The 21,700-nt window shown below is 27.7% G+C and overlaps 5 protein-coding genes across 6 annotated transcripts; 3 read left to right on the plus strand and 2 right to left on the minus strand.

Annotated features, from left to right (window-relative positions):
* The first annotated feature begins 6,821 nt into the window (after positions 1-6,821).
* LOC100749723 (GDP-fucose protein O-fucosyltransferase 1) lies at positions 6,822-8,681 on the plus strand. The gene is made up of 6 exons (XM_003491498.4): positions 6,822-7,043; positions 7,143-7,258; positions 7,330-7,453; positions 7,516-7,880; positions 7,992-8,228; positions 8,306-8,681. Exons 1-6 carry the CDS (start codon positions 6,938-6,940, stop codon positions 8,507-8,509), a joined length of 1,152 nt encoding a protein of 383 aa, XP_003491546.1. The 5' UTR covers positions 6,822-6,937; the 3' UTR covers positions 8,510-8,681.
* Positions 8,682-9,288: 607 nt separating this feature from the next.
* Positions 9,289-11,611, plus strand: LOC100749602 (dynactin subunit 2). Its single transcript, XM_003491497.4, has 9 exons — positions 9,289-9,553; positions 9,755-9,826; positions 9,908-10,041; positions 10,108-10,219; positions 10,320-10,471; positions 10,540-10,786; positions 10,886-11,062; positions 11,176-11,278; positions 11,356-11,611. Exons 1-9 carry the CDS (start codon positions 9,518-9,520, stop codon positions 11,532-11,534), a joined length of 1,212 nt encoding a protein of 403 aa, XP_003491545.1. The 5' UTR covers positions 9,289-9,517; the 3' UTR covers positions 11,535-11,611.
* A 274-nt stretch (positions 11,612-11,885) lies between these two features.
* On the minus strand, positions 11,886-13,585 carry LOC100749845 (60S ribosomal protein L27). Its single transcript, XM_003491499.4, has 4 exons — positions 13,449-13,585; positions 12,751-12,982; positions 12,078-12,214; positions 11,886-11,965 (listed from the first exon to the last, which is right to left on the minus strand). The coding sequence occupies exons 2-4, from the start codon at positions 12,967-12,969 to the stop codon at positions 11,917-11,919; spliced, it is 405 nt and encodes a 134-aa protein (XP_003491547.1). The 5' UTR covers positions 12,970-12,982; positions 13,449-13,585; the 3' UTR covers positions 11,886-11,916.
* A 6-nt stretch (positions 13,586-13,591) lies between these two features.
* LOC100744618 (probable nuclear transport factor 2) lies at positions 13,592-16,793 on the plus strand. 2 transcript variants are annotated; one of them, XM_012388662.2, is made up of 5 exons: positions 13,592-13,919; positions 14,014-14,148; positions 14,230-14,301; positions 14,494-14,592; positions 16,457-16,793. In XM_012388662.2, exons 2-5 carry the CDS (start codon positions 14,041-14,043, stop codon positions 16,568-16,570), a joined length of 393 nt encoding a protein of 130 aa, XP_012244085.1. In that variant the 5' UTR covers positions 13,592-13,919; positions 14,014-14,040; the 3' UTR covers positions 16,571-16,793. The 2 variants fall into 2 exon arrangements, with proteins under 2 accessions (XP_012244085.1, XP_012244084.1); XM_012388661.3 differs by adding an exon at positions 15,119-15,239 and having other exon boundaries at positions 13,707-14,148.
* On the minus strand, positions 16,769-19,675 carry LOC100750043 (4-hydroxyphenylpyruvate dioxygenase). Its single transcript, XM_012388659.3, has 11 exons — positions 19,388-19,675; positions 19,134-19,160; positions 18,994-19,056; positions 18,650-18,754; positions 18,416-18,541; positions 18,268-18,357; positions 18,089-18,189; positions 17,936-18,013; positions 17,616-17,850; positions 17,301-17,540; positions 16,769-17,218 (listed from the first exon to the last, which is right to left on the minus strand). The coding sequence occupies exons 1-11, from the start codon at positions 19,388-19,390 to the stop codon at positions 17,144-17,146; spliced, it is 1,143 nt and encodes a 380-aa protein (XP_012244082.1). The 5' UTR covers positions 19,391-19,675; the 3' UTR covers positions 16,769-17,143.
* Positions 19,676-21,700: the final 2,025 nt, after the last annotated feature.

A 21,700-nucleotide genomic window follows, 5' to 3' on the forward strand; every position in this document is an offset into this window, starting at 1 on the left:
CGGAGCAAGCTCAATGATGTTACCATAGTGCAGTTAAAGATACATATGTATAAGGTATATAATACGGTAAAGGTAAAATACATATGCATAAGGATGAACGTATTTTAATCTTAACGTTCGCTATAAACGTCTAATATAGACTTGACAACTGAAGTCGAAATATACAACTTCTGAAATTTCTATTAAACACTGGCCGTCATGAAAGAACTAAATATTGATTCGAAAGTATTTAGTTTTAGCATTAGTTGTCGTTTATTCAGTAATCAGCAGGTTGCAGATGTTTATGCCGAATATTTCGATGAACATAGAAGAAAGAAGCGAAGCCTAAGCAGAGATTTTTTTCACTCACTTTTTATTGTAGCAAATATTACACTTTGGCTGTTTTGTATATTTTTGTGTATTATGAGCATTGTGTTTGCATCTATAAATTCCCCGTAAATGCATAAAAATTTTAGTAATCAATATATAATGCATATACATATACACAACGTATATCTGAAACCCAGAGCCAAGAAGTATTAAATCATACTTTTCAAACTTTACAGTAGAGCAAATCAAAGTCACAAAAACATTGAAACATAATATGGACCTAACATCATTTTCGCTTTTTATAATATTATATCAGAAAGTAAACGGGTCAGAACGAAAGAATTTTCACCGTCTAGAAGAATAGAAAGATGATATGGAAAATAATATTGAAAATAATGTCATTTTTTGAAAAATCTGGTCTTAATATACTGGGTCTGTGGTGCTGGGCTGTGGCATGTATATCGTCGCGTCTGATAATGCTTTCAATCGTTAGAATCTAAAAACGCAGACTAGGATATGCGCTTTTCACAAATGCAGAAAGGAGAGAACAGGCAGGACAATCAAATGAGGATGTCAAACATATTTTCCGGGTTTATGATCGTGATTGATTTTCCAATATAACCAGAATATGTCGGTAAGACATTACTGGAAGCAAACGCAGATGAGATACAGCTGCGGCAACTGTCGGCGATTTATAACAGGGCAGATACAGATGGAGAACTTCTTGAAGCGTAAGATGTCGGAAAAATTCTTCCAGCTTTCGACAGGCTTTCCTTTCGAGTTCTATCACATATAAAGTAATAATAGGAAATCGAGCGAAAAAATGTCCGTTCAGTTTCTTACGTGTATCCTCGGTACCACTGCAACACCGGTAACATCAAAGTTTCACGAAAGATTCGGTCATATAACTAAGCCTTTTACGCGGTATGCACATAACTCCCGCGTAACGGATTTGTGTTTATTTTAATTACATTTCGATCGGTATTTTAGTTTCACTAATAGGATTTACATTGATCAAGATTTATGTTTAACTCGTTTTCAGTTATATTCGAAATTTAAAATTGAGACTGTTGCTAGCATTCGAGTTAGTAGACTCTACGATGTACATATCTCTATGACACATGACAAATGATCCTATCTTTGTTATTCGTTGTGGAGTTTTTAGTATTCTCTTTCTTTTTATATCATATTTGATTATTTTTTACGTCATATATAAAACACGCAGAACTACTGATATTAATCGATAAATTGGACTTATGGATTACATTCCGCGAAAGTGTTATTGAAGTTATTAAACGATAAAGCACAGCAATAAAGTTGTGAAAATGAACAATCACAAAATTACAATGATTATTCCAAAAATACAAGCGTATCATATTGTACTTTAAATTTACAACTAAGCGAACTAAATTGTAAAAGATGTTACTTGCTTCTATTTATTTATGTGCTTACCGATATCATAATACAAGTTACACCGTGATAGTAAAGTACACATCTCAGTAGAATGATTGTAAGATATTATAGAATAGATAGATAGATCCAAGATAGGATATAATATAGCAATATTTTATAATTAAGAAATTCGCCTAGCTAGCTAAGTTGTTAAAATTGTTCGAATGTTGCTGCTCACACTGAGAGAAATTCATTGTCAGCCTAAACACGTCATCGCTGAAAATAATTGCATAATTTCTTTTCAATCTTTTCATTGCAGGAAGTGATATCATAGAATAGAAAATATATATACTGGGACTTATAGATCTTCAGAAAGATATTAAAAAATACGTGGTTTAAAAGTATAGTACAAAATATATCTCGTTCTAGATTCCAACTCACTAGATTACTAATAATTATTAACTCGATTGGAGTTGTATAAGACATTACTTGTGTAGAAAATTATTTTAAAACCTATCTAATTAATATATATCACATATCATGTATCATATTAATATTACAAATTAAAATACAGGATTCAACTAATACAATACAAACTAAAATCCTATGGTACCTATCGAGTATCTGTATTTTCAGTTACAAACTAAAGAAACACCGTATATCTACTTGATATCCCAGGTTCATCAATAAAAAAGGTCAATTATACTAAATACAATTTTCATAAACCAAAACAAGGTGTCAGTTTAATTATTAGGTTTCAAATCGAGGAAAGGTAATCCATCATTATTCGGAACTCAATATCCTTCCAAACACATAATTATTCGTTTACCTTATTCCACTTAAAAATCGGAACCATGCAACTATTATATACAATAATATTTCGTTCAACGCGTACTTTAGTTATTCAATTCGTACAAGTTAACCGGACCATCTTGTATATGGATATAGATATGCACATTTCATCCCAAAATATCGCTTAAATTACATTAAAAATACACCTACTAGGTTTAATTTAAACCAAGCCATATGGTAATTCCCAAAAGTTTTTCAAAGGATTTATGTACGCAAAATAATTTTATCGTGTTTTGTTCAGGAAAAATCTCTGATACAGGTATAAATCAATTCGTAATTCGTCGTTATTCCATGTGAAGCGATCTTCTTTTCCAGTGCTATCGTCCTTGTTGAAATTCGATAAAGCGTAATTTGTAGCATTAACATGCACGCGTGTGGAACACGATTAAATCGTTCGCAATTGTAATCCATCAGCAAACGAATACTATCTACTCCCCCTATCTATCTCTAAAAAATCTTGCAACAAATTGAAATTCATCGACCATCATTTATTGTATTGTATCATCCTTCTCCAATCTCCACCTTCAACCTTATCAAACTCATTTCTACTCTGATATGTATGTATGGTAGTACAAAGTAATTACTGTGAGAGTGGGACGAAGCAAACGAACTACGAAATAAACGAAACAGTTTCTGTTTTTTCGACAAACCAGTAAGAAAGCTTCCAGATGGCATTCTTCCTGGTGATTAATAACAATTTTCTTCCATCTCTACTTTGCTAGATTTCTCAAATATTTTCTAGATATTTAAACAACGAAACGCAGTATGAGCATTACATACTTAAACATTATGCAACATTATTTAGAGATTGAATAAAAATAAAAATTTCATTGATGCAATGAATTTTAACTTTCTTCTATCAAATTATTATTAGTAAAAATTAACATTTAATCTAAACGTTCGTTGACCTTTTAAACCTAAAAGTGTAAATTACTTAAATTCTTAAGAAACTTCGCTGTTAATTAAAACTTCGTAATCCTATTTTAAGAAGCACAATACTTGCTATAGCATATAAAAATAAGTAAAAGTGTTCCTATCTCAGGTAACGAAATTCGTTCTAATAGATATTTCGAATATCTTATCTTTATAATTATAGCAATGTCATTATTTTAATTACTATTTCTAGCAAAATACGATTTACAACATGATAGCACAACATGACTGTATTCAAATTATTGTCGTACTTTGTTGTTTGTAATGTTGTACATATATATTATCATAATGAATAGTGTAAGCTATAGTGGTCTACGCCACTGATCAGGTATTTCCTAATTAAGTGGCTTAAAATTATTCTCTACCAGAGTATTATAAGAATAATATAGCAATATATATCAGGTATTCAGAATAGGCGCATACTAGTTCAGAGTAGACACATATAGAGCGTTACTCTTCTAGCCAATTGACCTTGATCTTGAAATTCAAAGACAAATCTTTTTTATTGCATCGTATTCTACTCATCATAGGATTAAAGATCTCAAAGAAATCATGGGCCGCAACTCGGGCGTTCTCTTAGAAACAAATGTTCCATTAATTTTCGGACTTATTTTATTTATAATATACATACATGTCACAGTTAGATATAGAAAAGATAGTACCCATTACCGACCGCATCCTACATTATTCATCTAAGATATAATAAAACTCTGTAATGCTCATGGTGGTAAAACATATTTATTTAATCTTTATCCATAATATGGATATGGATAAACTATCCATTACAATTATAAATGTTACATTAATATGAGTTATTATTAATCTAATCCACTTACAATCTATATGTTATTAACAATTCATACATTTATTACCAATTGTCAAATGTACATTTATTTACTAATGATAAAATTCCTTTCTATATTATTTGCAATTAATAAATTATATAATTTCACAAATTTGTTAAAAATATTCTTTTACATATACAAACGATGTTACAAATGAGGCGCTGACAATATAATGTGACAAAACCTATTCAATTCGGAATAACATGTTAAAGAATAACAATTAATATTCATTACTTCACTATAAAAAATGAATTAAATAATACTTACTTGTATTAAAATATATTCTAATATAAAATGCATTGATATATGATACCTGTAACATATAGAAGGTGATATAATGTTCAATTAATGAGACTGTAATATGCATTATGTCTATTAACATATATACATGTCAGGTTCACATTATGATTAGAGTTAGGGGCGTGTAACGAATCTTCATTTGGATTAGACATTGCTGTTATGCAATAGAGAAGATATTTACTAGTACAAATATGATTATTAGTACAAATGTGAATATCGCAAAATTGACAAGTAACCGCGGTGATTAGACATTAATGACAATGGTCTTAGGTTCGATAACGAATCCGCGGTCAACGGGATGACAAATGTACTTTCTTCCAAAGTCTAAGTCACACTCGATTTACTTATCTACGGTACAAGTATTACTAAACTAGCTCTTTGTTAAAACGTAAAATATTCACAAAGAGTAAAGGCACTATGTAACTCGTTAATGAAACGTCACGAGAGAATGACTTTCCGTCACGATGATGAAGAAAACTATGATGGGATGTGTGTCTAAGGACAGGAGATCATCGGATTCGTTGAGAACAACCTTCGTTCGGAAAATGCGGGAAATTGACGTTGCTGTTAATTGGTCAATTTCCATGTTGGTGGTTAAAGAAGGATGCTAGCCGCCCTTGAAGCGTCGTTCGTGAGAAAAATAGATTTCCCCTATCTTCCCGTAGTTGGGACAAAGACTGTTTGTTTGTTTGAAGGACTTTAGTTAACTAAATCTTAAGATTTGTAACGGGTGCTCAGGCTAGCTGAACATGTACTGTGGAGATGCGTCGACATCTGGTAATCATCTTACCCGAAGAATAGGGTTTACGTGTTGCGAGCCACGGGACAGAAACCGTTGGAATATTTACTGTCTAGTGCCGCTACAATTATTTCTTTTTAAGGAGAGCTATACCATTATTTCATACTTTTGTTATCAGAGCAATCTCCTAAATAAAAGTACTCATTTCAGTAGAACTTAATATTTTTATTTGAATATTTCCCGCACTCCGGCAAACAGAGGAGATCACAGGCAACAACTCACTTTCCTGTTTCCCGAAAAATCACTGTAAATCCATAACAACCTTATTTGTCGTACCAGATCGTACAACTGTAATAGCTTGTCCACTGTCCAGATCACGTTCATATATAAACAAGTCTACAGTTGCTAGGGAGAACTGTCCGAAAATTGAGTCGTATCTAATCTTAACCCTTAAAGTGCTGAATACTCGAGGCCTATGCGGTTCGTACGGCCAGCGCTGACGATCGCTGTAAACGGAGTACTTTTTCGCTATACTGAACTCTGTTGATTGATTATTCAAAGCGCAAATCGTAATAAGTTATAGTAATTCTTTTGCACAAGATTAAATGATTCAAGAGTGTTATTTTTTAGAATTAATTATTTATTATAAACATTGAAATTTACAATAAACTAGAATTTGGGTAATAAACTAGAAGACAATAAACTAGAAAACTAAATTTAGTAAATATAACACAAGTTAATAATTCAGTTATGTGTGAAAAATTTCAAAACAATTATCGATACATAATCCGACATCGCATTTTCTGCATTCGTATCGCGTGTCGCTCCTTTCTTATTTTTCACACAAACAACACATTTTCTTCTTGATAATTGTGTTGTGCCGGCACGATTAGGGCATTTTGATGTAAAATGCCTATCAATTAAACGAAATGGTAAATCCTCAGACTTTCTCTTTCCTCCCCCTACTATGCTTCTACGTTGGAAATATTTTTGTAAAATGTCTCTTATCAACGCTAAATGAAATTCACTAAATTTTTGTTTCGAAACAGTAGATTTTTGATATAAAATATTTATCTCACACAAACGTAATAGTATTACTTCTGCGTAGGTGTACGGAAAAATTGACAAACGCATATATGCGTCCTTAGTCCATGCTAGACACTTACAGAAAACGCATATATATACCGATAGCTTTCACCAGACGCATATATGCGTTCATATCACTCTAAGGATTAAAAAATAAAAACATGGAAAGTCAACGAAGTCCGCGTTCTTACGAGACAGACAAGAGATATCTGAGACATTCATAACACGTCATGTATGCGAGAAGAGAAACTTTCTTGTCTTCCCCTATGAAATGGTTCTCCCTAGGCTTCTGTATGAGTGTCAAGACCTGTTTACATGACCATGGCCTAGACTCGCTTGCTTTGAAAGCGTTTCTACATATGCAATAATCCATGCACGTATCCATAGTAATGGTGGAAATGTATAAAAACCGGAGTAACTTATATTAAATAGTGCGTCCTTAATTATTTGTGATTAAATAAAATAAGTAAAGAAACTCGAAATGTTCAGTATTATTTTCATTCTACTATTAACCACATTTTATAACACATATTGTGAAGACTTTGATATTGATACAAATGGATATATTGTTTATTGTCCTTGTATGGGTATGTCCATGTATAACTAAGATTTTTATATGTAATTATATAAATATATCCTAGAATAAATTAATCTATTAAAATCATCGAGTTGATTAATTTTTTTAGGGCGATTTGGAAATCAAGCAGATCACTTTTTAGGTGCTTTAGGATTTGCAAAAGCACTAAATCGTACTTTAGTTTTACCACCATGGGTTGAATATAGAACTGGAGAAACAAGATCTGTTTGTAAACAATAACATTTAATATCTTATAAAATATAAATATTTTTATAAACAAATTTATCATTTTTTAGATACAAGTTCCATTTGATATATATTTTAATGTTTCAAAAGTTCAAAGCTTCCATAAAGCACTATTAATGGAGAATTTTATGCGAGACATAGCACCAAAAATATGGCAATCTAAGGAAAGAGTATGTAAGTTTAAATGTTTAAGTTCAAAGACAAAGTGTTCCTTTGAAACATGTTATCCTTTTCAGCTTTCTGTTATTCAGCACGTGGAAAAGGAGATTCATGCAATGCCAAAGATGGAAATCCATTCGGTTCATTTTGGGATACATATAATATAGATTTTGTAAAATCAGAATTTTATGGTCCTTTACATTATGATGTTCATCATACAGACATGGCAGTACAATGGAAAAGACAATATCCTGCATTACATTGGCCAGTATTAGCATTCACAGGTGCACCTGCTAGTTTTCCTGTACAATTGGAAAATAAAAAATTACACAAGTATGTTGAATGGAATACAGACATGCTTAATAAAGCCGTAGCATTTATAAAACAAAAATTACCAAGAGGAGCATTTGTAGGGATTCATCTACGTAATGGAATTGATTGGGTGTGTATCTATCTTCCAGATATTCAAATTATTCATTTCACTATAATAAAACTTTAAGAAACTAATAAAAAGAATTAGATTTGTAAATAAAACACATTTTATGTTTAACAGGTTCGTGCTTGTGAATTTATATCCAGCACACCAAATCTCTTTGCTGCTCCACAATGCCTTGGGTATCGTAACGAACGTGGAAAAGCAACTTCTGCTATGTGTCTACCATCATTTGATTTAATAGTACGTCATCTAAAACGGGTTATTCGCAATGGTAATGACATCAAATCAGTATTTGTGGCATCAGATAATAACTATATGATCGAAGAACTTACTAAAGCCTTAGCAAGGATGGAAGTAAGAAATAGCAATATATATACAATACATATCCATTTATATATATACAATATAAATACATTTAATATCTACTATAGGTTCCAGTTTTTAAACAAGATTCACCTGCATCGCCTCATTTAGATTTAGCTATTCTTGGAAGAGCAAATTATTTTATAGGAAACTGTATATCTTCATTCTCAGCTTTTGTCGCAAGAGAAAGGGAAATTAAAGGGTATCCCACATTTTTTTGGGGTTTCCCTTCAGAGAGGTCTTCATCTTCTATTACACATGAAGAATTGTAGCGACATAATTCTTAACTAGGTCTGTTTGTTTCTCTTAATTTTTCCTTCATCCTATAATTAATAAAAGCTGAACCCATTTAAATTATTATAATTAAATTATCCTAAAACTCCGCATGATATACATAATTGTATATACAATGAAAAAGGATCTTTTATGTATACTGTCTTTTATTATATTTTACAAAAAATGGTCATATAAGATAAAAGTTCTTTTAAATATATAAATATTCCTTTTAATTAAAGTTAAGCTACAATATGATTCATGAAAGTTTCAATAATTATCTATCAATACAACATTGATTGGGAACTTTTTAGTTCTTTCATATTGTTATGCAACTTTCTTGAATTAGTATCTTTGTATGATTTGGAAGAGCAAGCAATTAAAATATTTGTTGCTCGCAAATCATAACAGCCTCAGGAACAACTATATCAAAACACATATAAAAGATGAAATTTTATAAGATACCTAAAATATTATCCAAAAATTTTACATTTTTGGAAGACAATACATATGCGTTATACATAAACTTTAATTTTTTTATTGTAAATTACAAAACAATTATAACTTACACAAAACTGATTAGATATCAAATTAAAATATGTATTTTTTGTATACCTTATATCTTTGAACAATACAAAAGTTATTTTAATCATATAAAATAATTACATTTACGTTTACAAGATTATAATTTTGTTATTATTAAAATAAAATATATTTTATTTTCAAAAATATGTATCACTTTTCTAAGTTTACCATTTTTTAATGTAGTACTGATACTTGCTGGAAGATATCGTGATAGTCGTACGAACGTGAAACATATGCTATATACAACCAGATGCAATCAAATGCTCAGTGACACTTCGTAATATATTCGGTTAAAATCTTAATGCTTTACACCAATATTTTACTAATTTTATTAATCGCTACTAAACGAAAAAATTTCTTGTATTTTTGAAAATAATTTAGCTGAATAAAATTTACAGCATTTTAAAAATTAATTACGAAAAATGGCTGATCCTAAATATGCCGATTTACCTGGAATTGTAAGTACTTCATATTTTACGATAAAATTATGTCAATGTGATTTTGTTATTAAATATAATTCATTTTGAAATGAGAATATAATCTGAAATTGAGATAAGAAGATATAATCTGAAATGATATAATTTTGTATAATCTCGTCTATGTCTTATAATTTACATAAATGAACATTTAATATTTCAATGTTTTCATTGTATCTACAGGCATATGATCAAGTGGACGTTTATGAGACTACTGATTTACCAGAATCAGAACAATTTCAACTTTACCCCGAGGTACAGTATTGAAAATTGATTATAATATAATGTATTATGTAGTATACTGTATTTAGCAGTATGAATATTTCCTTTTTTTAGGATGAGACAGATTCTATAGAAAAATTACATACTAGTGCCACTGAAGCATTTATTAAATTTAAAAATAAACGTTTCCTCAGCAAGGAAGTTGACTTCTCCGATCGAATATCACTCAAACCAAGAACTGGCTATAAGTAAATATTTTGAGTAAGAAAATATAAGATGTAAGATATACGTTGAAGACATATAACAAATTTTAGATTTGGAGATTGGGAATTACCTGGAGAAGGAGAAAAAGAAACCCCTATTCAAAAGTACCAGCGCTTGCAATGTGAAATAAAAGAATTATATGAAGAAGTAAATGACTTGAAGGTATTAATTGTTCTATTATACATATTTGAAATTTCTTTTATGATGTACCATATTGTTCAAACCTTAAAAATGAATGAATATTTTACCGTTTCTTATATAGGAAAAATCAAAAGAGGAAAAGGTAAAATCTGTTGCTGATATAATTTCTCAAGTACAACTCTTAGGAAAACAATTAGATTCCTTAAAATTAGAAGAATGTCTTGGGGCTGATCTTGTTGCAACTCTGTCAGATCCACAAGGCACAAGAATGAAGTAAGTTTATTTATATTATAATAAGGTGTTTAGAATGAAAATGTTTCTTTTGTTGATGAATATTTTAGACAACTGATATCACAAATAGAAGCATTCAAGCAGACTAGTATTCTTACTTCTGAAACTGATTCAAAGTCACAGAATGCAAAAGATGATAAAGCAACTGAACCTGGTGTACTTAAGTATCAGATGATGTATCTTCCAGAAAAAGCAAGAATGCAGGAAGCAGCAAGAATTGCATTACTTGAACAAAGGCTTTGCAATTTAGAAAGTGTAATTGGGACAACCAGTGATAAACTTTCCAAATTTTCACAGGTATGTAGCACAATAAATTCTTACATAATTATAATACTTATTGTTAGTCATATTTTTAGCGTGTTTCTAATAATAAGTAAGTAATACATTTTTTTATAGAATCTCAAAGGTCAAGGAGTAATGGAAGCTCTTCAAGAATTAGGAGCAAAAGCTGCATTACTAGATACTTACCAATTAGATATAATTGAAAGCCGATTAGCCGCACTAATTCATAGAATGGATAATGTTGCACAAAAAAAGGCTGCATTAACATTAGATTCAGAACAAGAACAAAAAGTATTCTTTTTTTTAGAAATATTCAAATAACATGAATTTACTTACGAGAGTTCAACATTAGAAACTGGAAATAAGTGAATAACTATTTTATCTAAATCAAAGTTTGTTTTTAGATTTCGGAAATGTATGATATTATGAAACAAACGGAAACTATCTCACAAATTTTACCACAAACCGTAAATCGAATGTTGGCTTTAAATACTATTCACCAACAAGGTGTGTATTTAAATATATTTATAAAACTTTATAAATTTCTTTTTCCAAAAAATATATTTTTTCAATATTTTTTTTAGCTGCTACATTCAACAAATCTTTAACACGTTTAGAGGAATTACAATCACAAATAACTTCTGACTTGGAAAGTAACAAGTCTCTTTTAAAAGGAGTACAAGAGAGCTTTGCATCAAACTTAGAAATTATAAAGAGTAACATAGAATCATTAGATGAACGTATTAAAAAACTGAACGTGTAATTCATAAGAGCATCATTGAAATTTTCATTATAGATTATGATATCTCAACTTGTTTAATAGATATTTATTAAATTATATATTATTTACTAATATTTTCTAAATATATTTTTAATTTATTCATGATTTAGTACACCTTGTCATACATTGTTGTTAAAATATTTTTAATAATAGAACTTTAATTATTTTTAATTAAATAATACAAGTTAACTCTATTATTGTAGCAAAAAATTCATTAATGTATAAATATTACAAGTTAAAAATAAACTAGAATCGTGCTTTTCAAGTATATGTACAAAAAATTGCTTTTTTATTCTGGAACAGGAAAAGAGATGGTAAATATTACACTTAAAATATTTGTAGATTTATATTTATTTAAATTTAATTAGAATCGTAACTTTTGGAAGAACCATTTGTTTTTACCAGATTTGTACCTAAAAATAGATATTAATATCACTTGTCTATCTATAGTAAATAATTTTAAACGCAATCTCAAAACAGTTGCAAAATATAATATTAAGAAATAATAGATATAGATATACATACTTTTCTTCAAATTTAACACGTGTTTGGAATCGAATTTTCTTGCGCTTCATTGGGTCTTTAAGGTCTTTGGGTGTTACTTTATCCCAATGTAAATCTACAGTGTATCTCGTCGGCATCAAATGGTTATAATTAAGTACCTATCATTAATACATATATTTTGAAATAAAATTATATATATATATATATATATATATATATATATATATATAACAAAATATATATATATATATATATATATATATATATATATATATATATATATATATATATATATATATATATATATATATATATATATATATATATATATATATATATATATATATATATATATATATATATATATATATATATATATATATATATATATATATATATATATATATATATATATATATATATATATATATATATATATATATATATATATATATATATATATATATATATATATATATATATATATATATATATATATATATATATATATATATATATATATATATATATATATATATATATATATATATATATATATATATATATATATATATATATATATATATATATATATATATATATATATATATATATATATATATATATATATATATATATATATATATATATATATAACAAGGAAAATTATACAAACAACTAGTGACAAACTTACTTTCACAAATGGCTTAATTTTGGAACGTTTATGAATCTTTGCTTTGCCCATTCTTTTGTGTACTTTTCGTGGATATCGGTCAATACCTGCTACCATAGCATGTCCATATTGTTTTTCTGTAGTACCATCATCATAATTACGCATTATGATAGCTTTCCTTCCTGCGTATCGGCCACTAAGGACCAATACAACTTTTCCTGATTTCATAATCTTCACCATCTTGAAGATATATCTATAGAAAAAGTTAAGAAAATTAATTTAGTAGTATCAAAATTAAGAAACGAATATTTTGTTACAAAACTCGTATATAATATTTTATTTTACGTTAATTATTAATTTTTTTAAGGAGATTTTGTTAACGCCTAGACTACATTGGCAGTTGTAAACAGATATCACATAACCTCTTTTACATCACCAGTATTTAAAAAATTAACAAATAAATTTATATATAGAATGTTTCTTAAAACACAAAATTTAAATGATTAATCTAATTTTAATCTTAGTTTAACGAAAACAAACTTAACAAACATTTTTAACATACTCGAGAACTTATTAAAATTCTACAATCAAATAAATGATTACTATCCCAAAAATACCGGAATAGACGTTACTAAAAAGAATATTATATCTATAAACAAATTATTTTTCTATTTTCCGATGTTTTTGGATTAGTTTTTGCAATGACAAACATCACACACCTCGCGACTTATCGTACCGGAGAAAAGGAAGTCAACCTAATTCTCAATTGGTTACCCGTCCGATATTTAAAATTCAACCTACAGATGTCGTATCATTAGACATCCGGCGATGTTTAATAATAACCAATCCTATGTCGTGGTTTGAATGACGTTTAACAAAATTATTTCTTGGCAGAAAATTTTCGTTCGGACCGGTTTTATCCACCACATCATTTAAACATCATTATTTATTTCTTGCAATATATATCATATCATTTTCAGAAAAGCAACGGATTGATTTCGTATATTTTCAATCTGAACCACGAATCAGAAGCAACATTGTTTCTACAAAAACGAGTACAATCGTTGCCGAATATCTAAACTTTTCGAGAGTTCGAGAATAATCCCGATGATTTTCTCGATACATCGAAATGATTGGTCGGCATAAGTAGCTTCCTGCTCGCTTGTATCTTGCACGAGGGATGTTAATAGGTACTATTTTACCCTTGTCGTAGAACTTTTTTTAAATACGATTTGTCGAAGGATTGAATCATTTAAAAAGACTGATATTGTTGATATCGTATAGTGAGTGTGAACACAATAAGTTAGCGTGATGGCATTGAACGCTCAATATGAAGTTATTGGAAAGGGTTTCGTACAACAGTATTATGCGATGTTTGACGACCCCGCACAAAGACCAAATTTAATAAATATGTATAATGTAAGCTTTAATTGTTTCTAATCACATTTATTTATTGTAACAATTTTTTCTCTATATACTTATTCGATGTTACGTTTACAGACCGAGTCATCTTTCATGACATTCGAGGGTTTGCAAATACAAGGTGCTATTAAAATCATGGAAAAATTAACTGTGAGTTTTTTTTTAAATGGGCTATATATGTCATATTTTATTACATATTTCATTATACTATACCTATCATTTTTTAATATAAGTATATTTTATATAGACTAGAAAATCATATAGTTCATAAAAAGATTATGAAATTAAAGAAAAATAAATTAATTTTTTTTGTTATATTGATTAGTAATCTTTAATTTTCAGAGTTTAACATTTCAAAAAATAAATCGGATAATAACTGCCATTGATTCACAACCTATGTTTGATGGTGGAGTGCTTATTAATGTTTTAGGAAGGTTGCAGGTAAAGAAAATAACTTTTCATTATTATATGAGTATAATATGAATAAGCAAATAGGGAATTTGCATGTAAAAATATACACAATTATTCATATTTATATATATATATATATATGTATATATATATATACTATATATATAAATATATGCTATATATATGCTAATAGCAGAGATTATACATAAATGAAAGAATTTTATTTAATATGTGCAGAGATCTTATTCCAATTAGTTCAGTAATTTAACTTCTTCTATCATACACAATTTAATGCAGTTTCTAAACAAAGAGATATATTTGGCCCGATATTTTTTTTAAATTCATTGACGCATTTATATTTTTATTCGTCCATATATTGTATTTTATTGGCTGGACATGCTACACAAATGTGTACTGTACTGCCTTACATTTTTTGTGCTGCCATATGAAGATAGAGATTGAGCTATGACTAATGTCCAGCAACAATCTCTCTATATACCTCCGCAAAGAAGATGAAATAAGAAAATTCAGTCAGTGATTGTTGATGATTGGGCAGACTGATGAGGATCAGCCCCATGCATACATCCAGACATTTGTCCTGAAACCAATTGGCACCAGCTTTTACGTGCAGCATGACATCTTCAGACTTGCTCTGCACAACACGGTTTAGGCGTCAGGTATTGCTATTCCATTGATCTTCGTACCATGGTACAGGCAAGCCTGATACTAATTTTTGATGTCTAAAGCTGCTTCATGTATGTCAATATGCTTTCTTATTATTAATTTTAATTCAATTATGTGTTATTTGCAATATTGCTTTGCTATTTGCTGTAATCAATAATTTGAGAAAAATAATTTTTACAATTAACTAATATTAATATTTAACAATTTGGTAAATTTGAGAACTTAAAATAACTCTATAATAGTGAAAACATTTGCTACATTTTAATGTTTGTTATTATAATTATTTAAATTTACCAAAGTTTTATAATTTTATTAATTCACTATTTGCATGTACTATATAATTAATTATATTTTAAACTATGTAATAAGTATAAATAATTTGTTGCACCATCCGCATATTTCAATATTTTTGGAATAATACATTTGTAAAAATGCGTACAATGTATTATATGCATATGTAATAAGGGTGATGATAAAAAAAATTTAAATTGCTGAACTGACCGGAATAAAATATATTTTTTCTCTTTTGGTTAAAGTCTAATGACATGTTGATTAATAATAATTTATACTAATAATAATATAAGTTTATAACAATAACAATTATTATTATTAATTTGTCTTGTGTATCAATATAACAGTAGTTTAAATATTATATGAAATGATATATGAATATATGAAAATAAAAATAATTCAATTAAATTTAATTTTTGTATTAATGTTGTATTTTAATGTTGTAATAATTATCAGATATTTTTAAATAGAAAAAATTCTATAGTATTTAATCTGTATAATAATCAAAATGTTATAATTATATAGTCGAGGATGCTATTTTTAGCTTAATCATAGGTCAAAAGTAATATAACCTTTTTCGCATAGAATTTGATTGTATGATGAGTTTGTCATTGTACTGTATACTTCTTTATTTTTATTACATTTCTAAAACATTTACATAGTTTTTGCATGGGATGCAATTAATAAGATTATTAGCTATGTTTAATAATAATTTTTCTTTGTTGATAGTAATTCAATTACATACCAATATATTTTTACACAATACAATTTTTATATATTAAGGTCTATTACGATTATGTAAAATATATTAGCAAGAAAAGAAAATTATGTATTTTATATATTCTTTTATTAGATTTATACATGTAGTAATGATATATATAGCTTAAGTGTATAATTATATATCTATAATTTGTTACAGGCAGATGAAGATCCACCACATGCCTTCTCACAGATTTTTGTGTTGAAGCCACTGGGGAATTCATTTTTTTGCCAGCATGACATCTTTCGTCTTGGCATTCATGATAGTGTATGAAGAGAAATGTCTGCAAGTTTATTACAGTTAATAGCAGACAGGTATCTGAGCCATGGACTCCCCAGAGATTAAAATAAGTGAGCTACTTTCTTCTTAATATCCTTTGTCATCACATATTATTCCATTCTTTCTAGATACTGCAGTTTTTATATGAAAAACATTTGCTTATATCTTGGCCACAAAAGAAAGAAAAGAGCATTAAAAATAAATACAGTTTAATAATTTTCTTGTTTTCCACTTTTTCTAAATACACCTATTGATTACATGTTAATGACATAATATCACAATATAATATAGCAGCATATAATATTTAATTTTAATGATTGATTATTACTTTTTAAATTGTATTGTTACATATTTTATTCCCTCATACTACGTGTATTTTTGTAAAACAAATATTGACCATTAAATACAATATCTGGAATTAATAACATAATGGTAGTTTCTATTTTACAACTTGCAGTATAAAAAAATTTTAACGTAATGAAGATGAAAAGCATGATTTTTAAAAAACAAGCTGCTATATATAATTGTATTTTATCTTAGTTGACATAAGTATTAAAAATATGAATTTTACAAATTGCCACGTTTAGCTTGCTCCATTTCAATAGCTTGAAATAGCGCTTGGAAGTTTCCAGCTCCAAATCCCTACAACAAGTAATTTTTATAATTTTATTAGTTTCAGTTTTAAAAGATTTATGGTAGGTTTAATGATCATTATAATACCCACATTGTGATTATGCCTTTGAATGATTTCTATAAAGAGAGTTGGACGATCTTGCATATTTTTAGTAAATATTTGTAAAAGATATCCATTTTCATCATAATCGATTAAAATTTTTAATTTTTGAAGTATATTGACATCTTCTAAAATTTGTACACCACTGGTTTTTAGACGGTTTCTTAACATATCATAGTAAGTGTCTGGAACATCTAGGAACTCTAGCCCTCTAGTTTGCAGATTTTGTATCTGTGAAATAATGTAAATTCTTATTTTTTAAATTTTATTTAAATTTCGAAAAGCTATGTCAAATGTGTAATTTACAGCTGTAATTATGTTGTTTGTATTAAGAGCAATATGTTGCACTCCTGCTCCCCCATAATATTCAACATATTCTTGGATTTGAGAACGCTTTTTGCCAGGTGCAGGTTCATTAATAGGCATTTTCACTGTTTCTTCCCAATTCGTCATGACAATGGAACGCAGAGCTGAATATTCTGTGTGTAATTGAGAATCGTCTACTGACCAGAATCGATGAAATTGCAAACATCGCTCATACCTACAATAAAACAAATTTTATATAGAAAACACAATCGCGTGTACAGACTTCTCTAATTTCTTAAATTTTTTATCAGTTTGTATACCATTTTGCAACAGGTTCCATTTGTTTGTCAGATTGATTGCCAACAATATGGTCAACAAAATTCAATCCTACTTTTGGTCTAAGTAACAAAAACAAAATTATTAAAAACTTAATATTATTTGAAGAATAATTTGATTGAATTTAAGTTACATACAAAGTCTTTAAAAATGGGTCTTCTGATAGCTTTTGAAACCCTGGTAAAAAGAATCCGTTATACTTGGATCTGTCTATTAGCGTATGATATGTATCTCCGTACTAGTAAATAAGAGAATAATTATGTTTTATTGAAATACTGTTGTTAGTTCATTATTTTCTTTCTTTGTATGTACTTACGGTACTTATGGTAGCAAATTTTACAATACCATATTCATCATTTTCTTCCCATATGTCTCTTACTATTATGGCACCTCTTTCTCTTGCGATCTAAAAAATAATAATCCTTTCATTCATATATTCGCAGGAAGTTATAATATTAACATACTTTTACAATGATGTCTATGTCCTCAACATTAAAAGCAATATCACGAACACCATCTCCGTGTCGGGAAAGATGGTTTGCCATTTCTTCATCATCAGGTTCATAAGCTGATTCAAATACAAAAATAATCTATAAATAAAAACAGTATTTTTATTTTTTTACTAATATAAGATATTAGACGGGTAAAAGATGTTACTTTATAAAAATATGAACAATAAACATTTGTTTAGTATTTACCTGATTTTGTTTAACGACGTGTGATGCTACGCGCCTGGAACAAGTCTCTAAACCACGATAAGCCAAAGGTTCAAAACCCAATCTAGTGCAGTAATAACTGGCTGCCTAAAGTAACAAATGTGTTTAAATATAAATTAATAATAGGTGGGTGGCTTATTTCAATTTTGTTTCTGTGTGAAAATATAAAAGAAATCACAAATATCGAAAAGCGAGAAAATGTTTTAAAGTATTAACAAATATGAATCCTGAATATTTGCTTATGTCATGAAATTCATGATTTCATCTATTATTTAATGAAACTATCTGGTTTTTTTAGTAGATATGTACTATTTTGTTCTAATTACCTGTTTTGCATTTCCAACCCAGAATTTGACGTGATCGAAGCACAAGAATTTTCCTCCTAAAGGCTAAAAACGAAGAATTACATGTTAAATATATGGTATAATTATATTTTCAATTAAAGTATTTGTGTTACTATAATTACCTTGTGACCTTTATCTGTATATGTAGTCTGAAAAAAATGAAATTAAAAATTTTATATTATCGATTTATCTGAAAATCAGAGAACATTAAAAGTTTTATTTTATTTAAATTACGAACGATTATATTCGAACTGAAAACTAACATTTATACAAATTAAAATGTCCTTAATTAAATAGTATTAATACTACTACGGTACTGTAATAATAAATTTTTTTATAGTAGAACTTAGCTAAAAACAGATTATAAATTTCATACCATTTTGAATACTTGCGGAAAGTTAGAACGAGCTAGTTAATGATTTCTTTTTCGTGGTTTGTAATCGGAAACATCTTGCTTAAATATAAGCGCGTGAAAATCAGTAATGCTATATCCTGATCGCTGATTGGTTGATCAGGGAGGCTTGTTTGTGTCGCATTCTTTTAAAAACTGTGAGTCGTAAATCTAACGTATAATACTAATAGCAGGTTTTTCAGGATTATTTACAATCACCTAATATTTTATTCATCGGTTTGTCTGTGGAACTATTATCTTTAAGGTCATTTTTTTAAATAATATTTTTTAACGTATGTAGTGAAGAAATTTTGTTTATTGTCGATTTTCAATTATATTGATTAGTTTATTTATTTAAAATCCACATTAATATCCTCCGTGATATCTTTTAAAATATTTAAGATATATTGAAATGCTAATTTTCAAAATTTTTATTACAATATGTTTGAAAATATAAAATTGTAAAGTATTCTAACATTTAAAAATTTCTTGTACACTTTATTAATTGCAATTAATAACAAAAATGTATTTGTAAATATTGTTCCAGTAAATATTCTTGTTTTTCACGCCTATTTTGTATTTGTATAGCAAACGCGAAAATAAAATACAATTATGTTTATTGAAAAAATATTATACATCTTTTTAGTATTTAAACAAGTTAAACAAATTAATCATTTTTTAATTATGTTTACAAATCAAAGTCAACTTTGTCGTACATGTTTGAATGATTAAAAAGAGTAAACATTAGTTTACTTACTAAAGTAAAGCAATAGTATATATATAGTATAATATATTTGTTAATATTATATATATGTCGTTGTATAAAAATAACTATTTTTCTGAAAACTATTTCACCACAAACAGGAAGAGTTCAAAGTATTTCATTCGTATAAAACTTTCCATTTGCGAAGGCTCGCCGTTCTATATGACGAAACGTGATCGTGTGTCAACACTTAAATTCTGGTTTTAGAGGCGCGTCCTGTTTAATGTAAATTACCTGTTTAATGTAAATAATGATCAGAAACGTGCGTAGCGCGTGATACAAACATATTAATGAAGCGGCAGAGCTAGGAGGATCGCCTCGACTCGTTCTTCTCTACTATATCGAGGTCGACAAAAGGCAGCAGAACGATTTCAAGACACATGATAGATATCTGCATATAAATATAGAAAAAAGGATGATTTCTATTTCTTTAAAATGTTCTTCTTCTTTTTTTTTGTTATATCAATTATAAAGAAACTACTTTTTTCTTTGAAAATATTTAGGAATGAAAAATGAAACATATATTATTTGAAGTATAATATCTATAATAATTTTATTTTATATCAAAATAAAAATTTAAAAAATGATTAAGTTCAAGTATCGCATATTTCAATTATAATTTTTATTCAATTAAAGTATATTCCATGGATGACATTACAGTGTTTTGTTGTTCATGTTCTACTGCATGTATGTCTTATATTATTTGTGAATTAATATCTGCGATTATACTTTGATATGACTAGTTTGAATTGGAACTAGTTTAAATAAGAGGGACAAAGTGTTTCATAACTTAAAATCAATTTAAAGTATACATACTGTTAGTAAGGAATAATTTGAAATATTCATAGCTCCCCGCAATACACAATAACTGACTAGATTAGATTATTATATATTTAAAGATATTATTATAATTATATTTAGAAGATTATTATAATTACAATATGAGACATATCAACATATGTAATAAAATTTAAATACTGCATATTATTATAAACAATATAAAATATGGACTTTACGTAATAATTAGAAATCGTTTATTACGTCAAAGTATCTAAAACATTTAGAAGAATCATAATTCATTTTAGGTTGTATCTTCATATACAAAGATACTTAAGATAAAATTTATATTCATCTTAGAAATTACAACTATAGTTATAACAGAAGAATACATAAACTACTAAACGTATTAATAAAAAAATTATTTTTTCGGGAAGAATTTACTTTTCAGATTAAAATTAAAATATTTAACAAATACCATTAAAAAATATATATAATGTGATTGCTAGACGTTGATGTTTAGTTATTATTAAGTTTTTATAACGCATTTTATGATTTTCAGGAATTACATTAATATTATTTATAACATTCTTTTTTGTTAACATACTGACCTCTTATGTTATACATTATTTTTTTAATAATATTATTAGTTTAATCTACTTATACTAATAAATTTAAAAATTATATTATTATTTATAAATCATGTAAACAGATTACATATCAGACGCTTCATACATATATTTATATACAAAGAACTA

The sequence above is a fragment of the Bombus impatiens genome, unplaced genomic scaffold (genome assembly GCF_000188095.3).
Source record: "Bombus impatiens unplaced genomic scaffold, BIMP_2.2 scf_0565, whole genome shotgun sequence".
In the NCBI taxonomy this organism is placed as follows: Eukaryota; Metazoa; Arthropoda; class Insecta; order Hymenoptera; family Apidae; genus Bombus; species Bombus impatiens.

What these genes read in the sequence shown, in the direction of transcription:
- LOC100749723 (XM_003491498.4), top strand. Translation starts at nt 6,938, where the DNA reads ATGTTCAGTATTATTTTCATTCTACTATTAACCACATTTTATAACACA. An exon ending in TACGTAATGGAATTGATTGG is followed by an intron (nt 7,881 to 7,991) that starts GTGTGTATCTAT and finishes TATGTTTAACAG; the next exon opens with GTTCGTGCTTGTGAATTTAT. An exon ending in AAGCCTTAGCAAGGATGGAA is followed by an intron (nt 8,229 to 8,305) that starts GTAAGAAATAGC and finishes TATCTACTATAG; the next exon opens with GTTCCAGTTTTTAAACAAGA.
- LOC100749602 (XM_003491497.4), top strand. Translation starts at nt 9,518, where the DNA reads ATGGCTGATCCTAAATATGCCGATTTACCTGGAATT. An exon ending in ATGCCGATTTACCTGGAATT is followed by an intron (nt 9,554 to 9,754) that starts GTAAGTACTTCA and finishes TTGTATCTACAG; the next exon opens with GCATATGATCAAGTGGACGT. An exon ending in AAGAAGTAAATGACTTGAAG is followed by an intron (nt 10,220 to 10,319) that starts GTATTAATTGTT and finishes TTTCTTATATAG; the next exon opens with GAAAAATCAAAAGAGGAAAA.
- LOC100749845 (XM_003491499.4), bottom strand. Translation starts at nt 12,969, where the DNA reads ATGGTGAAGATTATGAAATCAGGAAAAGTTGTATTGGTCCTTAGTGGC. An exon ending in AAATTAAGCCATTTGTGAAA is followed by an intron (nt 12,215 to 12,750) that starts GTAAGTTTGTCA and finishes TATTAATGATAG; the next exon opens with GTACTTAATTATAACCATTT. An exon ending in CGTGTTAAATTTGAAGAAAA is followed by an intron (nt 11,966 to 12,077) that starts GTATGTATATCT and finishes ATCTATTTTTAG; the next exon opens with GTACAAATCTGGTAAAAACA.
- LOC100744618 (XM_012388662.2), top strand. Translation starts at nt 14,041, where the DNA reads ATGGCATTGAACGCTCAATATGAAGTTATTGGAAAGGGTTTCGTACAA. An exon ending in ATTTAATAAATATGTATAAT is followed by an intron (nt 14,149 to 14,229) that starts GTAAGCTTTAAT and finishes TTACGTTTACAG; the next exon opens with ACCGAGTCATCTTTCATGAC. An exon ending in AAATCATGGAAAAATTAACT is followed by an intron (nt 14,302 to 14,493) that starts GTGAGTTTTTTT and finishes TTTAATTTTCAG; the next exon opens with AGTTTAACATTTCAAAAAAT.
- LOC100750043 (XM_012388659.3), bottom strand. An exon ending in ACGTCGTTAAACAAAATCAG is followed by an intron (nt 18,542 to 18,649) that starts GTAAATACTAAA and finishes TTTTATTTATAG; the next exon opens with ATTATTTTTGTATTTGAATC. An exon ending in ACATAGACATCATTGTAAAA is followed by an intron (nt 18,358 to 18,415) that starts GTATGTTAATAT and finishes ATTATTTTTTAG; the next exon opens with ATCGCAAGAGAAAGAGGTGC.